The sequence below is a fragment of the Stenella coeruleoalba genome, assembly GCF_951394435.1.
Source record: "Stenella coeruleoalba genome assembly, chromosome: 15".
Lineage (NCBI taxonomy): Eukaryota > Metazoa > Chordata > Mammalia > Artiodactyla > Delphinidae > Stenella > Stenella coeruleoalba.
In genome coordinates this window covers 52,412,869-52,430,841 of record NC_137161.1, presented here as the reverse complement: position 1 = coordinate 52,430,841, position 17,973 = coordinate 52,412,869, and the positions used below count along the sequence as shown (strand labels likewise).

At 46.7% G+C, this 17,973-nt stretch overlaps 1 protein-coding gene across 3 annotated transcripts in view; it reads left to right on the top strand.

Annotated features, from left to right (window-relative positions):
* ADCY9 (adenylate cyclase 9) overlaps window positions 1-17,973 on the top strand; it is a 191,649-nt gene that overhangs the window by 132,300 nt on the left and 41,376 nt on the right. For all 3 annotated transcript variants that reach the window (XR_013831460.1, XM_079943673.1, XM_079943672.1), the window contains 3 exons: window positions 10,118-10,222; window positions 11,718-11,935; window positions 16,500-16,602. Coding sequence is in view for 2 of the 3 variants with exons in the window: in XM_079943673.1 (XP_079799799.1) it covers window positions 10,118-10,222; window positions 11,718-11,935; window positions 16,500-16,602 (426 nt within the window). In the remaining variant the exon portion in view is untranslated. The remainder of the gene's footprint in view (window positions 1-10,117; window positions 10,223-11,717; window positions 11,936-16,499; window positions 16,603-17,973) is intronic.

The following is a 17,973-nucleotide window of genomic DNA, read 5'->3' as shown; positions in this document are numbered from 1 at the left end:
GGGTTAATCATCGTGTTGTGACATTTCTGTGACATTTCTTAATCGTAGTTTTGGGAGTCAGTATGTCTCTGGTTTACGATTTTCAGGCCAGGTGGTCCATGGATGGGGGGGGGGGGTCTGTTGCTCATCTTACCCTGGAGAAACAACCTGAGTTTGTACCTTAACAGTGATATCGGCAACAGCCGTTTAGTGCGTTAGCGATGTTATTGACGATAGCCGTCTTAGTCACCTGACTCTGGCTGAGGAGTGTTTAGTTAGCACACAGTTGAGGTTAGAGGGGACAAGAGAGGGAATAAAGTTTGGGACAGAGAGATTAATCATAAACTCGGCAGGAGAACTAGGTTTTAGAGGGCCTTGGTTTCCTTAATTCCTTGAAGGAACCAAGGAATTAGAAGAAAGGTGTTCTGTAAATTCTCATTGAGTGAATCCACGGAGGCTTGGTCCTGTTGCTCTCGCCTGCAGTGCGATCGCTTCCCTGTCTCCATAAACTCCCCTCTTCTCTCACCGTGCAGCTTTCTTAGTTTCCTGTGACTCCTCTAGCTAGTGATGCCGCCACCCCATCTCTGAAGCCTTAATTCAGTTAGTCTGCACCGCTTGGTTATAACATACGCAACCTGAAATACTTGCTTATGTTTCTTACGCCCCTTTCTCTGATCTATTTCAATGCAGGGCCCGTTTGTTACATAACTTAAGTTTTTCCGAAGGATCCAGCATGGTGCCTGGCATGTAGTAGATAATTACGACTTTCTTTTGGCTTATGTTTTTAGTTTTGTAATGACACGCAGAGACACGTAGCTCTGCAGAGTTAGACTGAGGGCTGAACTGGAAACCTGGACAGAACCAAGGTGATGCCCATGAAGCACTTGTTTTCCGCTCCTGGCACACGTACCCTGTGTGTCTGTAAGTTATCTCCTAGTTCACAGCTGGACAATTGCCACCTGATATTTCATAAATAGTCTGAGTACTATGATGACCTGCTAAGAAACAGTAGTGATGGCAGAGGTCAAGGGCTTTGGCCTTGAGGTCATACATCAGAGGGAACCCTTCACACCTAAGCCTTGGCTTTTTGAGTGGCTGGTCGTGAGAGCTGCTCCTCAGGAAGGACCTGATGTCACATACTGGGGGGAGGGGAGTCCCACCAGAATGGTGGCACTCAGTTCTCTGGGCTGAGCTGCAGAGGTATCAGAGGGTTTGGGGTGAGGAGGCAAGAAGGGAGCCAGGGAAGGAGACAAGGCCTTGCCACGTCAGTGTCACGGAAGGTGGCTTGGGTGCCTCAGAAAGGCTGGAACCTAAAGCTGAGGATCCATCTCAAAGCCTTGGCTTTGGGATCGAACAGGTCACCTCGTGGCTGTAAGCCACAGGGACATGGCAATTTCTCAGGGCTGTCCTGAAGATTAACTGAAGGCACGCCGCGAAAGCTGGGGTTGGAGAAGCTCAGCTCACCCTGTAGTGCACTTTCACTCGGTCCGCACCGAGTGGTGGATGCTGACCGCAGAAGGAGCAGGGAGGACAGGAGCAGGCGGAGGCGCTGTTTGGTTCGCCCACAAGGAGTCACTGAGTCTCTCGGGAAGGTCCCTGTTTGCTCTGAACTGAAGGGGGTCCTTCGGTTGTTGCAGCTAATCGTTGCTGTAAGGGATGTAGCCACGGCACACGTGCAACCTGTTTTGTGTGGCCCCAGCCCTGCTGTGGTGTCTGCTGCTCATTTATCATGAACCTGTGGGTGACGGATGGAGGGATACTGTGCATGCCAATAAAAATAGCCAGGCTGACGTGTTTGCAAAGAGCAAAGAAATGCAAACCAAAGATGTGGATGGTGTTTTATCACATCCATCCTAATCATTGAGCCACAAGAGCTGTGAGAGCATCTTATGTCATCCCTGAAAGACCTCCCTGGGATGCACCTGCTTGGCTGGTCTTCGTGAGTTTGCCTTAAACCCTTATTCAGAACCCAGGGCATGTGCTCATGGGGTGTTTCTCCCTGTTTACAATTGGTAATGAGGCTGATAAAGTGGATGCACCCACGTGGGGGGATTCAGAGAGGGCCTGTCCTGTCTCACAAGGGTTATACTTTCCCTTTGAGGTCACTTGCCCTAGGAACACGCTTCTGTGACAGTCCCTATGGCTTGTTAAATGATTCTAAGAAAATGATCACTTCTGTTATCTCCTTGTTATTTGTATGTAAAATCATTATGAATAGGCTTAGTCAGTTCAGTTTGAGGAAGTGAGGGGGCCTTTTACTTTATTATAGATGGAAAAAGTAATAGATTTCTCTATCTCTCTCTCTCTGTGTGCGTGTGTAGTTTAGATATTAAGTATTTATTGTAAATAGTTGTCTGAGTTGATAGTGATGATGGTTGACGGTTGCACAATTCTGTGACTATACCAAAAACTATTGAATTGTAGACTTTATTTATTTTTTTTTTACTTTTTTTTTTTTGCGGTACGTGTGCCTCTCATTGCTGTGGCCTCTCCCGTTGCGGAGCACGGGCTCCGGACGCGCAGGCTCAGCGGCCATGGCTCATGGGCCCAGCCGCTCCGCGGCATGTGGGATCTTCCTGGACTGGGGCATGAACCCGTGTCCTCTGCATCGGCAGGTGGACTCTCAACCACTGCACCACCAGGGAAGCCCTGAATTACAGACTTTAGATAGTGAGTTGCATGGTACGTGAATTATATCTCCATAAAGCTGCAACACAAATAAGTAAATAGTAATCTGAAGGCTGGCTCTGAAATGTGGATGTAAAGTAAGTTTTTTTAAAAAGGACTTTTCAAGTTGTGTCTGTATTTTGAGAGGTGTGTGTGTTTCCTTCAATTAGGAGGAAGCACATCACATATAAATTGACAACTCTTCCTTAGAGAAGAATTCCAGCTAATAGATTGTAGAAGGAGTGAGGGAAAGAAAAATCACCTTTAGAGCATCACAGTAATAAGTGCTACAGGCAAGATCCATCACTGAATTCTAAAATCAGCAGGTAGAAGTTTAAGGAGAAACAGGACATTTGCATAGCCTCCAAGCATCTCCCCTTAGATATTTATTCATTTTAAAAGGAAGAATAGTTAGGAAGTTCCCTGGTGGTTAGGATTCCGGGCTTATACTGCCATGGCCCAGGGTTCAACCCCTGGTTGGGGAACTGAGATCCCACAAGCCATGCGGCACAGCCAAAAAATAAAGAAAGGGAAGAATAGTAACTCGACAGTGGAAAACCTAGCAGAGCCCACCTTCACCAAATGCTGATGGTTAGCATCACAATTAAGAAAACCAGCGGTATCATGTACCACCCTCTACCCCGTGTTACGTGCAGAGAAGGGCATATCGCCTCTGTGGGTTTCTTCCCTCAAATCCTAAACCTCAGTCATCTCGTGAGAAAACATTAGACAAATCCAAATTCAAGGACATTTTACAAAATACCTAACCAGGACACTTCAAAAATGTCCCAGCCTGGAGGAGACTAAATGTGCATGGGATCCCGGAACAGGAAAAGGACATCTGAGTAAAATCTGCAGCGTGGTTAATAGTACCGTGCCAGTGTTAATCTCTTAGTTTTGGTAACTGGACCACGGTTCATATAAGATGCTAAGTAATGTTAGGGGAAGCTGGGATGGACGTATGGGGACTATCTGAACTGTCTTTCCCACTCTGTTTAAGTCTAAACTTGTTTCAAAATAAAACATTTTAATACATATGTATACAATATTATGTTTATATTATTTTTGTGTAATATAAATATGCTTGTTATTGTTATATATTACATGTGAATTGAAGTGGAAAGGTTAGTCCAGCTCATTTAATTGGCATCATCAGGTAGTAAAGTACTGCACATGAAATAAATTTCCCCAAATACCAAATATCTTCTTCCTTTGACTTTCTGATGGCACTTTACCACCCCACGGTGACACTTTTCTTGCCTTATCAGCCTCGATTATTAAACTCACTTAGGTCGCTTAGGGCTCAGGAATCTGAGGTTTCAGTGGTTCTACACTCTGTGGCTTAGAGATTTTGCGCCTGGTTTTTACAGGTGTGTGTTTTGTTTGTTGTTTTGCCTCCAGTATTCGCAGGCTGTCCACTTTTCTGTTCTTATCGCTTCTGGATGCCTTTCTTTTTCTGTAATAATTACCGTTCCCATTTTCCTCTAATATCCGGCTTCTACTTTTCTCTAAGATTTTGTTAGCAGAAATCATCTATTTGGGAGTGTGAATGCCTGTGCTGATCCGCTAGCTTGGGGTGGGTGCCTGGCCTGCCCGTGGCAGGTCACAGCCAGGGCGACCTCTGCCCCACACAGCTGGCTGTCCCTGTTCACGCAGAGATGTCACATGTGTGGTTGGGGTCAAGGACGTTGTCCCCCTGCCATTCTCTAACTGTGACTCTGGGCCAGTCCCTTCACTCTATGCCTCAGTTCCCTCTTATGTAAAATGGGCTACTCACAACGTTTGTTTCCTAGGTGCTTGTGAGGACTAAACAAAGTAATACAGGAAAGAGCTTAGAACTCAGAATGGGCCTCAGTAGGTTATATGTGCTCTGGCTACATGCTCCTGTCTGCCATGTTCAACCTGGGTTTCAAGTTTGGGAAGCAAGGGATGTTCCTCCTGGTCTGAGGACAGCTCGCTCAGTACTTATGTTCAGCAGACTGACCAGGCAAACCAGGACTTTTCTGATGTTGTTTCCTCCTTGTTTCTCAGAAAAGAGGTTTCCCTGCTCCCTCCCTTGACAGTTATGAAAAAAGGACAGCTGTTGGCTTAGAAGTGATTTATCTTGTGAAGAGAAATAGCCTTGAAGAAAGAACTATTTTATAGCTCAGTGTCATGTATTCTGAAGAGGATATAGGGTGTATGTGTTGAAATGTGTTAAAAACAAATGCAAAGGCACCCAAGCGTGTTAGAGAAATCGTTATAATCTTCCCTCCAGAGCCCACATCCGAGATGGGAGCAAGCGTGGGTAATCTGGGAAGATGAAGAGTTTGCTCCTGGCTGTTCTCCAGGGGATCTCGGGTTTCCCAGGCAACAGCCAGCACACTCCTTGGCTCGGAGAGTCCTCTGTCCTGGAGACCTTAGCTGGTCTTGGTGAAGCTCCCCTTGGTGCCGGTGTCCAGTGGTGCCACTTAAAGGAACCAGGAGGTGACCATAACTGCTTGGGTCACTTCAGGGGAACAAGGCAGAGGAGATCAGAGTGCCAGGATTATTCCTGGGTCCTCTTTGTGCCAGGAAAGGAGGCCAGAGAGAGACTGCATGGTTGTCAGGGGCCAGGAACCCCACAGTCTGACCCTCGCTGTTGACAGTCACTTCTGCCTTGCAGCGTCGATATGAGGATTAATGGAGATCAGGTGCGTGAGACCGTGGGCATGGCGTGGATAAGGACCTGACAGTGTTCGTTGGCACGTCCTGGGCACTGAGGCATTTCCACATCGTGGCAGCCACTATCATTAGAACAGTAGCTTTGACCCACTGTGCCTGCAGAGGGGCTGCCCTACAAGTCAGTTGCTCAGTTTGGGCATGTCCCCCAGCGTCCCCAGAATCTAAACCCCTCTTCCTGGTAAAGGCTTTTTGGGGTCTGAGATGACAGCAGCTGCTCAGAGGGAGAGACGGGCCTTTAATAGGCTGGCAAACATTTCACAGAGGTATCTGCTTGACAAAAACCAGTATGTGAGACGTTTTAACCGGATTAAAACGAAGCTGGAAAATAGTTAAAGGAAAGTTGCTGGGGGGAGGGGGTGGACAAACCCACCCACCGTCCCACCGTTGCTTGGCGGGACCCCCGTGGAGCACAAGAGGCTCCCCCTACAGATCGAGGGAATGTCGAGATATGAGAAAGTTTCCATCAGGGCAGACAGATTTCTCTAAGATTTTTGTTTCATTTGTTTTTAAGTTAGAATCAGTACAGTTTGCCCCAGAAAAGGAAAGTAGCTGAGGAAGAAACAGAATGACAAAGAGCCACATCTTCACAGTACAATGAAATGATCTGCTGCTGGGTCCCTGTGCTGCAGGAACCACCCTGCCACAGGGGGGCCTGGGTCCACAGCTGGCATCCTCCCCAACCCCCAGTCCCCACTCCCTGGATGAAGCTGCTGTGAGTGTGCGGAGTGAGCACCATTCAGACCATTAGGAGTCCCACTCACGGATCCTGCTCTACACTTGACATGTGACCCCAGTGAGCCCCGGAGCTCCCTGAGCACAGTCTCCTAGACAGTTGTGAGCATCCCGGCTCTGACAACACACGTCCTTGCTCCCTGAGGTTCTTTTGTGGGCAGCTCTGCGGGACATGCATTAGAATGGGGTACAGGCCCTGCAGCCTCTGTTTGCCAACGGTGTGGCCTTGAGCTGCCCATCTGTAAAGAGCCCTGCCCCCGGCCCCTTGAGACAGCCCGGTCCCCACGGGCAATCCCGGTCCCCACTGGCCCTCCCACCCCTTCCTTCACAGCCAAGACCTTTCAGAGAGGGGATGCAGTGGCTGACTGGGGTGGCCTTGACTCCTGTCCAGGGACTCCTTTGCAGCGGGTGTATGCTCTCTGGTGTCCGATAGGTTTGAGAGTCACTTTTGCATATTTGTGGCTCTAGAAGCTTGAAACATCATCCAGATGCAAAGCCAGCACACTGTGAGGAATTCCTAAGAAGCAGATGGCCTGTTCTTCAAGTGCATCAGGTGTACTTGAGGAGAGGAAGATACTTAGGAGCAAGCTGATGCCAAGAGATGCCTGAAAACACAGGGCTGGGCAAGAGCAGACGCCCGGTGGCTGTCCAGTCTGTGATCAAGGACTTTAAATGATCGTATGCACTGGCTTCAGAACCCGAGAGAATAGGGACCAGATGTTTCAGTGTTAAGGACCAGTGTTTACTGAGCACTCCCCAACACTGCAGGCGTGTGTGGAGCCAAGTGTGGTCAACGCACGCACTCTCACACACGCAAGCCCTCACCCACGGCAGACATCGCCAGCCCCCATGGGTCCCCTCCCTCGGGGCTAGGACGTGGCCTCGTCATCCTTCTCAGTTCAGCATTCTAGGAGGTCAGTGCCTTGGGATTAGAGCTGATCTAAAATACCTCTGACTGGCCTTACATGTGTCTCCTCGTTCTGCCCTTATGATTCAATCCCATTTAACAAAGGAGGAAATTGAGGCTCAGAGAGATTCCCATACTATTATGTGGTAGAACCAGGATTCAGTCTGTGACAGTCTGATTTCAAAGCCAGTGCCTTTAATCACTGTGTTACACTTGTTCTCTAGACTTAACGTTTGAAAAGTGCTCAGAGAGGGCTTCCTTGGTGGTGCAGTGGTTAAGAATCCACCTGCCAATGCAGGGGTCACCGGTTCGAGCCCTGGTTCGGGAAGATCTCACACGCTGCGCAGCAACTAAGGCCGTGCACTTCAACTACTGAGCCTGCGCTCTAGGGCCCGTGAACCACAACTACTGAGCCCACGTGCCACAACTACTGAAGCTCATGCGCCTAGAGCCTGTGCTCCGCAACAAGAGAAGCCACCTCAACGAGAAGCCCGCACACCGCAACGAAGAGTAAGCTCCTGTTCACCACAACTAGAGAAAGCTTGTGTGCAGCAATGAAGATCCAACACAGCCAAAAATAAAATTAAATAAATAAATAAAGACTAAAAAAAAGAAAAGAAAAGTGGTCAGAGAATCTGTTCACTATTCCATCGTGTCTTTACAAGATTGGTGACAGACAGTCCCTGGAGCCTAAGGGTTTGGCTTAGAGGGTCTCAACCCTCCACACCCCCCTGCCGCTCCAGGCTGTATCCATCCTACCCTTGGGCCATCAGTTGGCCCCTGAAAAGGCTGTGTTCCCCTAGAGAAGCAAGCCTGCCACCACTACCACCACCAAAGCCATTTACACACACACACACACACACACACACACACACACACACCTGCTAGGGAAGACCTTGGGAATCTTGCTGGCCTGTCACGTGGACGCACACACTTTTTTCTGGGGCTGTGGGGGTCACTTCATGTGTGTGGTAGTGGATTTTTTTTTTCCATTTGAGATCATTGGCCCCATTGGCAACACGTTCTGAAGCTTAACTCAGTCAATACCAAGAGGTGCTTTAAAATAATTTTACTGTATGCCATTGACAATTAGAGCATCTTGCCCCTGTTAATAATGCCAGTTTTTTCTGAGCTACAAGCAGATTTTACCTAGGTACTGCTGTTTGCTCGGACATGATACTCCCTGATTTGGCCAGCTCTTTTGGCATGTATATTTTCACTTCTTGAATGAATACGAGCATTCGAATTTAATGGGTGCATTGCATCAGATTCCCAAATTACACAACTCTTTAGAATCTTTATTTCTTTTATTGAATACAGTACAGGCCTGAAATCTAACTTAGGATGTGATCTGGGTTATATCCTTGCCCTAAGGCACTAAGTGACATTTATTTTATTTAAATTTTATTATTTAAAATTTCTGAAATAATATCTAGCCTCCTACAGTGTATTCCAGTGCTTAACGATTCTTACGCTAGGAAATTGCTTTTGAAGCCTAATAAGTCTGTCTTTTCCCCTGGATGCTGTCAGTTGCTATCTCAGTGGTGGTTGGTTCCTAGATTACCAGATCATATTAAGAATAAGAGTACATTTATTAAGGATACACTGAGCGCCAGGAGCAATGCTAGGCTTTCTACTTGCGTATTCATAAATCCTTACAATATGTCTTCAAGAAAAGTGTTTTCACTCTCATTTCACACAGGAGAGAACCGAGGTGAGGGATTTGAACAGGGGTCTCCAAACCAGTAAGTAGTCGAGGATTTGAACCCTGGTTTGTGAGAAATGAAAGCCTTGCCCTTTCTACTATCCCTGGGGGTACTTTTTTTTTTTAATTGAAGTATAGTTGCTGTACAATATTATATAAGTTACAGAAGTACAATATAGTGATGGTATATTTTTAAAGGTTATGCTCCATTTGTAGTTATTGTAAACGACTGTCTGTATTCCCTGTGTTGTGCTATATGTGACAGTGTTGAGTCTTGCCTTGTCTCTTCTAGGTCAGCTAATTCCCGCAAATGAATAAGAAGGGCTAGGTCTGTAAGCTCGTCCCTCCGATTGTCCTGCTGTATGAGAACAGCTCACCTTCACAGAGAGCTTGAGAACCTTCGCTTAGTGTTTGAGTGTGGGTTGGCAGCTAGTTTGTGTAACAACAGCTTTATTGAGATATAATCCACCCTTTTAGAGTGTATAATTTGGTGGTTTTTAGTATGTTTGAAAGGTTGTACAACCATCACCACGGTCAGAACGTTTTCATCACCCCAAAAAGAAACCCCACACCGGTTAGAGTCACTCCCCATTCCCTTGTGTCCCTCGCCACTGGCAACCACTAATCTCCTTTCTGTCGCTGTGGATTCGCCTTTTGTGGATATTTTATACAGATGGAATCCCACCATATGTGACCTTTTGTGTCTGGCTTCTTTCACTGAATGAGTTTTCAAGGTTCATCCACGTTGTCGTGTTTGTCAGTGCTTCATCCCTTTGGATAGCTGAGTAATATTTCGTTCTGTAGATATACCCCATTTTGTTGATCCATTCATCAGCTGATGGACATCTGAGTTGTTTGTACTAAAAAGTAGAAGCTGTTAGGGCACATTCACATACAGGTCTTTGTGTGGTTTATTTTCCATTATCATGCTGCCGGTTTTTTTTTTTTTTTTGGCTACATCGGGTCTTTGTTGCTGTGCGCGGGCTTTCTCTAAGTGTGGCAAGTGGGTGCTACTCTTCATTGCAGTGCGCGGGCTTCTCATTGCCGTGGCTTCTCTTTGTGGCAGAGCATGGGCTCTAGGCACGCGGGCTTCAGTAGTTGTGGCACGTGGGCTCAGTAGTTGTGGCTCGCAGGCTCAGTAGCTGTGGTGCACAGGCTTAGTTGCTCCATGGCATGTGCAATCTTCATGGACCAGGGCTCGAACCTGTGTCCCCGGCATCGGCAGGCGGATTCTTAATCACTGCACCACCAGGGAAGCCCCAGCGAGTTCATTTTTAACTCATCCTGAGTGGTTCAGTAAGCCTTCCATTTGGTTGCGCCATTTGTTGTGTGACAGCAAATTGCAACAGCAGCTGACTTGTTTGAATCACGTAGTGAGGTCATGTTGCCTGAGTGAGCTCCTACGGTCTGTGTTTTTCTCGTAGACCTGCCCGTCGTGCAGAATCATGTTTGCTCCCAAATTGGAAGCTGGCGCTGAAGGCGGAGCAGTCCAGAATGGCTGTCAGGAGGAGCCCAAGAAAAGCACCAAGGTAACCTGCTCTGGGCTGTAGTCCCTGTCAGTGCCTCTCCTGGTGCACCCACCTGAGGGGACATCCTGTCTGGTCAGCTTCTCAGTTCCAAGGGCAACTCCTCTTGGGTGACACCATTGCATACCTTCGAGTCCTCTGGGTTTTGAACAGACCGATAAATAGCAGGATGGATGCTGACCTGCATGGGATACCCTGACGGGCAGTGAGACCTGTGGAGCTGGAAGCTGGACTCAGTGGCTGGTGGGATGTGGATGTGGAAGGAGAAGAGGGGAACCCTTAGGGTGAAAGGTGGGGCATGAGGAGGGCTTGGGTTAGGCCAGCAGCAAGGGCAGTGCAAAGAAGTCTCGCCTGGAGACCAGACCCAGGAGCCTCCAAGCAAGCTTCTGAATCAGGCAACTCTCCAGGGAGGCGCAGATCTGTCATCCTCATCCTCGGGTCGTTGGCCCATGGACCTGCACGATGCTGGGTCATTCCACGTCGTTTGTGTCCAGTCACCCCTTCTTTTTTTTTAATTGGAGTACAGTTGTTTTACAATGTTGTGTTAGTTTCTCCTGGAGAATGAAGTGAATCAACTGTATGTATACATATATCCCCTCCCTCTTGAGCCCGCCTCCCATCGCCCCATCCCACCCATCTAGGTCATCACAGAGAACCAAGCTGAGCTCCCTGTGCTATACAGGAGGTTCCCACTAGCTATCTGTTTTACACATGGTAGTGTGTATATGTCAATCCTAAAAACCCAAAGCATCCCACCCTCCCCTTCCCCCACTGTGTCCACATGTCTGTTCTCTATGTCTGTGTCTCTATTTTTGTCCTGGAACTAGGTTCATCTGTACCATTTTTCTAGATTCCCCATATGTGTATTAATATACGATATTTGTTTTTCTCTTTCTGACTTACTTCACTCTGTATGACAGACTCTAGGTCCATCTACATCTCTACAAATGACCCAATTTCATTCCTTTTTATGGCTGAGTAATATTCCATTGTATATATGTACCACACCTTTTTTATCCATTCATCTGTCAATGGACATTTAGGTTGCTTGGGGTGACTGATTATTAGAGAAATGCAAATCAGTCACCCCCCTTTCTTAAGCCGCAGCCCTTACAGCTCTGGCTTTCCTTTCCCTGGATCCGCCCCTGCACTTCCTTCGAGTCCTCCTGGCTCCTGGAATGCTGGTTCTGTGGTCAGGAAACTCTGCGAGCCTCCCCAACTCCTGCCTCAGCCTTCCCCCTGACCTCCTTACCGGCTCTTCCCATGTCACCACTGTCCTGGGCGCCTGGAGGTGTGTTTGGAGGAGCCAGGGGGAATGGGGAAAAGCAGACCGGCAGAGAGGCAGAGGGCTCAGGTTAGAGGAGAGATCCAAAGGTGCAGGTTGTGGTGTGCAGGGCGCAGTCCAGGGTGCTCCGGTATGGCCGCGTTGTGGGGGATAGTGCTGCTGCATCCCACGCTTCAGCGTCTGTGTCTGCCCCCACTCCCTATCCTGACACAGGCTTCTGGAGGACCCAGTTCCAAAACGCAAAACGGACTGCTAAGCCCTCCCCCGGAGGAGAAGCTCACCAACAGTCAGACCTCCCTGTGCGAGATCTTACAAGAGAAGGGAAGGTGGGCAGGTGTGAGCTTGGACCAGTCAGCCCTCCTTCCGCTGAGGTTCAAGAACATCCGGGAGAAAACGGATGCCCATTTTGTTGACGTTATCAAGGAAGACAGGTAAGATGCAGCCACCTGCCTTAAAGCGAAGATTTGCAGGTAGAAGCTCCCCGTTTTCTGAGTCACCTCACCCCCCACGCATTTGCCTTCTATTGTCAGTGTATTTTGAAATAATTTGAAACTTACAGAAAAGTGGCATGAATAATACAAAAGATTCCCTTTACACCCTTTGCCCGATTTACCAACTTTTTGTGTGTGTGTGTGTGGTACGCGGGCCTCTCACTGTTGTGGCCTCTCCCGTTGCGGAGCACAGGCTCCGGATGCGCAGGCTCAGCGGCCATGGCTCATGGGCCCAGCCGCTCCGCGGCATGTGGGATCTTCCCAGACCGGGGCATGAACCTGTGTCCCCTGCATTGGCAGGTGGACTCTCAACCACTGTGCCACCAGGGAAGCCCCAATTTACCAACTTTTAACATTTTACTCTGCTTGTTTTATTCTCGCTCTCCCTGTGAAATTTATTTATTTATTTTTCTTAACCATTTGACAGTAAGTTAGATACATTGTGCTTTCTACCCCTTAAAACTGTATTTCCTGAAAACAGGGGTGTTCTTGCACGTGATCATAGCTACCTAATTCAGGAAATTTAACACTGATGAGGTGTTTTACCCAGTCTGCGGTTCCTATTCTGGTTTTGTTGTGTGGTCCCACGTGTCCCTCATAGCATGGTAGAGAATCACATGCTGCACCATGCGGTTGTCAGGCCTCTTCATTCTTTAAATCTGAGGCAGTTCCTCAGCCATTCTTGATCTTCCATGACATTGACATTTTTGAAACATGCAGGCCTGGCTCTTTTATAAAATATTCCTGAAGTTGGATTTGTGTGACATCTCCTCATGATTCTGTCCAGGCTGCTTGTGTGTCCAGATCCCATGGAGGTGACGTGTCTTCTCAGGCACCAGATCCAGAGGCCCGTGGTGCCCCCTTTGACCTCATCAGGGGTAGTGATGTTGATCAGCTGGGCGAGTGTTGCCAACTTCTCCAGTCTGTACTTATTTTCTCCCTGTGACTAGTCGGCCATCTGTGGGAAGATGCTTTCAGATCATGTAAAGATCCCATTCCTCACCACGCTTCCCTAGACTTAATCTCCATTGATGGTTCTTGTTTGAAACAGTCTTTACTATGTTGGTCAAAATGGCAGTTTTCCTGCTTCAGCGCTGACTCTGCATTTATCATTTGGGGCTTGGCGTTCTGCAGTAAAGAAGAGCTCCTCCCCACTTATTACTTAATCTATCCATCTATAGATTTATAAATCCATATAAATCCTCATGGAGTCCTGTTTTACTTAACATGACATCATTTATCACTGTCCTAATTAGAGTTTGATGCTCTAGTTGTCCCGAATCTGGCCTTTGGGAGCCCGCCTTCAGGCTGGCTCCTGTGTCCTTTCGACACGGCTCCTTCATTTGTTTTGAGTGATTTCTTACTTTCCAGTACAACAGGCTCATTTTATATCTTCCCTGCCCCAGCTCAGGAATCAGCCGTTTCTCCAAAAGCCCTGGCTCCTTTTAGTGAAAAACGGTATTTACATATGTTAGTTATTAATGTTTGATTTAATGTCATTGTAGTCAAAGGCATACACTATGTGACTTCATTCCTTTTACATTTATTGAAACTTGTTCTGTGGTCTCACATGTGGTCTGTTTTGGTAAACATACCATGTGCGTTTGAAAAGAATGCATATTCTGCATTCTCAGGATGTTGTGATCCATAAACCTCAATTAGGCCCACGCGGTTGGCAGTAATGTTCAGATCATCTGTCTCTTTACTGACTTCTTTGTCTCTTGTTCTATCACTTATTGAGATAGGGATGTTAAAATCTCCAGCTGTGGTTGTGGAATTGTCTGTGTCTCTCTGTAGTCCTGACAATTTTTGTTTCAGGTATTTTGAAGCTCTTTTTTAGGTACATACACATTTATGAGTGTTATATATTCCTGGTAAATAATCCTTTTATCATTTTGAAGTGTCCCTCTTCGTGCCCAGTAATACTCTGTCTTGAAGACTGCTTTATCGGATATTAACATAGTCACTCTAGCCTTCTTATTCTTACTGTTTGCATGCTACATCATTTTCCATTTTAAAAAATTATAACCTGGGTCTTTATATTTGAAATACATCTCTTTTGGGTCTTGCTTCTTAAATCATTCTGACAATATCTGCCTTTTTTATTATATTTTAATATATTTATTTGCTTTTTAGCCATACCTCTTTGCATTATTTTTCTTTTAATGGTTGCTCTAGGCAGTCTTATATTTTTATAGTCTTCTTATAGTTAATATTGCATCATTTCACTTTTTTTCTTTTTATAAATTTATGTATTTGTTTATTTTTGGCTGCATTGGGTCTTCGTTGCTGTATGCAGGCTTTCTCTAGTTGTGGTAAGCAGGGGCTACTCTTCATTGTGGTGTGCAGGCTTCTCATTGAGGTGGCTTCTCTTGTTGCGGAGCATGGGTTCTAGGCATGTGGGCTTCAGTAGTTGTGGTGCAAGGGCTCAGTAGTTGTGGCTCGTGGGCTCTAGAGTGCAGGCTCAGTAGTTGTGGTGCAGGGGCTTAGTTGCTATGTGGCATGTGGGATCTTCCCAGACCAGGGCTCAAGCCCGTGTCCCTGAATTGGCAAGCAGTATCTTAACCACTGTGCCACCAGGGAAGTCCCTGTATCATTTCACTTTAAATGTAGAAATCTTACAATTGTTTAGGTACATTACTCTCTTCTCATTCCTTATGTTACAGTTTTCACATGTATTACATCCATATACATTATAAACCCCAACCTCCAATTCCAACCTCTTGGTAATCTCAGGTTGGTCTCTACTGATTGCTTTTTCATTGAGGATGGATCATGGTTTCCTGTTTCCTTGTTTGTCTGTCTAGTAATTTTGGATTGCATTGTGCACATTATGTACAATGGTTAGAAAACCTGGATTCTGTTACATTCCTTTGAAGAATATCAACTTTTTGTTTGTTTTAGTAGACAGTTAACTCATCTGAACTCAGACACCAAACTCTGTCTCCCCTGAGGTGGGCAGCCACTATTCCTTCAGCCTTAATTAGGCTTGTAGTCTGCCATGCACATGTGTATTTCAGGGGTCAGCCAGAGATTCGAGCAGAGCCTGTATGCAGAATTTGGGGCTCCCCCTTCTCTGGTCCTCTCTCTCTGGAATGTCCAACCTCGTTTTCCATTGGTGGGCATGCTAAACTCTATTTTCTGGTTTTCCAGGTCAGTAAAACTGTAGTTTTTCTGAGTTTTAGCCATCTTACACGTGGTGCTGACTAATGACTCTCTTTAGGCAAAAAAAGAAAAAAAAAAAAAAAACCACAAGAAATTCAGCCTGTTCCAAGTGTGGCTCTTCTCCATTTTCTTACTGCTTTGGTCAATTGCCAGTGCCTTCCAGGAGTTGTTTTTATATTTTGTTTAGGGTTTATAGTTGTTATCTGAGAGACGATTGATCTAACAGGAGCTAATTTCCATTCCCAGAAGTGGGACCTCCCAATATTAATCTCAAATGGGCAGTGTATTTTATAGTGTGGATCCTGCCACTTGACTGCAAAAATGAAGCCATTACATTTCCTTCTTATAGCTGCTTTGTTGTTTTTCCCTCTGTCCATACTTGCCAAGTGGAGGGGAGGATAGGGGGTCAACATTAGGGGATAGAATTTTCTCTTTTCTAAGTCTGAGAGCCCAGTAAGGTATTGCACACTTAGCACAAAAAGAGAGCCCACTCTGCTTCAGGGAAAGGAGGAACTACAGTGAACCCTACTGTGTGTCAGGCACATGATAGGCTCTTTACAAATTTCATCAGATTTAATTCTAGTAGTTATTATGTGAGGGAGAGAGACATCCCACAGCTGCATTTGCCTTCTGAAATTATGCTAACATTCCCTTAAATTTATAGTAATTTTCTGCAGGATAAAAAGGATATGACTGTTTGCTAGCAGTCCGTAAAAGAATGAAAGAGTCACGTAAAGCAGGCTTGATTTCTCTGCTATTAAAATCATTGAGCATTATCATTTCACATGCAATCTGCATATGTGACAGTAGCACCAAAATTACACTAACTATAAACACAATTTTGTGATAACAACCTGTTAGCAGTGACAGTGGTAATTACTGTCAGTACTCTGAGTGACAGGACAGCCGGTTCTGAATTATGTTTGCAAGGAAGCCTCCAAATCAACATAAGTATGCTCAGTACAGGGATCTGCTGGTCCTTTGGAAGGGAGCATTTTATAGAACAAAAAAGCTGCTGCCTCCTTCTATTCTAATTCTGGACGTTAGGAAGATGTTTTCAAAAGCACGGTTCTGATGATGTGTGTTATGTTAATGGTGAATGGGCATTCTTTTGTGGAGGGGAAACCTAAAATGGGATTATGTCTAGAAGCATGAAGGAGTTTCCAGAGACATGTTCTAAAAGGGGCAGTTGAGCAATGTCTATTGTATGGTGACTTTTAGTACAGCTTTTGTGACATGCTTCACAAATGGCGTTTCAGTAGGTAACTGTGATCTTCTGATAAAATAAATGTAACGATTGTGCTGCACGTTGATTGATTGCATTTATTGTCTCTTCTAGCCTGATGAAAGATTATTTTTTTAAGCCACCCATTAATCAGTTCAGCTTGAACTTCCTGGATCAGGAGCTAGAACAAGCCTACAGGACCAGCTATCAAGAAGAGGTGCGTGGCTCCTTATAATTTTACCAAAGACATGCGTCGTTTTCACTGCAGTTCACGATTAGTCTTGTGCTTTGGAGGCCATTTTTGTTTTCCTGAGTGACAGGAAATTGACGGCTCATATTGATTTCCCACAGTCTGTAAGCCCTAAATTTCACCTGTATGTGAATTTATCTTCACAAGGGAGAAAATCCCAAATATCTCTACAGCAACCCAGGCTTGTCGTCTCCCAGTCCCTCTGCTCTGCAGCTGGTGCATCCCCAGGCGCCCTTGGCCGTGCTCCAGCCCCTGGAGGCCTCGTACGGGGTGAGAGGGGTGAGGGGGGAAACTCCAGCCCCACCTATTCTCTGTTCTCAAGGAGGATTTCTCCCCCTGTTCCCTGTCGGCTTTCTTCCTACTGAAATGGGACAAGAGCTGAGAGGGCTTTCACCTTGCTTGGCTCTCCCGCCTGCTTTGGTGCTGAGCCCTCCTCTACCGCCCCTCCCCTGCCTTAACTCCTGTTGTCCTGTAACTCTCAGCCCAAACATCACTTCCTCTAAGAAACTTTCCCTTACCCCAGACTGGATTTTTTCCTCTGTAATACTGTTTCTCCGCAGCTGCATCCCAGTTTGTAATCTCTTCTTGTGGGACTGTTGAATCATATGCCTCCTCCTGGACTCTCCACTCTGGGAGGCAGGACCCTGTCTCTCATCTCCACTCTACGTGGCATCCAGTCCCCACACCCACAAGTGCTCAGTAGGGCTTGGTGGAAACGATGAATAAATACGAGAACCTAGAGCCTGGTTTGAGTTCCAAGAAGCCAGCTCCCTGCATTTTTCCCAAATCTAACCCAGCTTAGTGTTCCAAGGTCAAAAATGCATACCCTCCCAACCCCAGAGCCAGAAGGATTTCTCATTCGACTCCATTTGTTCATCCAGCAGATCATCCCTCAGTGTCTGTTACATCCAGGCCCTGACCAACCCCGAGAGTCCTAGTGAACCAGACAAGGCAGTTCATGCCTGTGGGGTTGAGTTTCGTCAGCCTCCTGGGTGGTGAATACCGTTAATACCCCAGGCGAGGCTCACTCTTGTGGACTTGGGAGTTGGTTGGTTGGTGCCTTTAAGGCAAAACAGCAACCTTAATCCTCACAGCAACCCTTCAAGGAAGCTTATGATTATCCCCATTTTACCAAAAGAAAGCCGAGGCCAGGAAAGGCCGAGCGGCCGAGATCCCATCGCTAGGATTGGGCACCTGCCTGATTCAGGGCCAGGAGCTCCCACCCACTCCCGGTGCTGAGTACAGAGCCTCCCCAGCAGAGGGCACAGGTCACCAAATGCTCACTGAGCGTCTGCACCGCCGGGTCCTGCTCCTGGGGCTGGGGTGTAGCGTCGACAG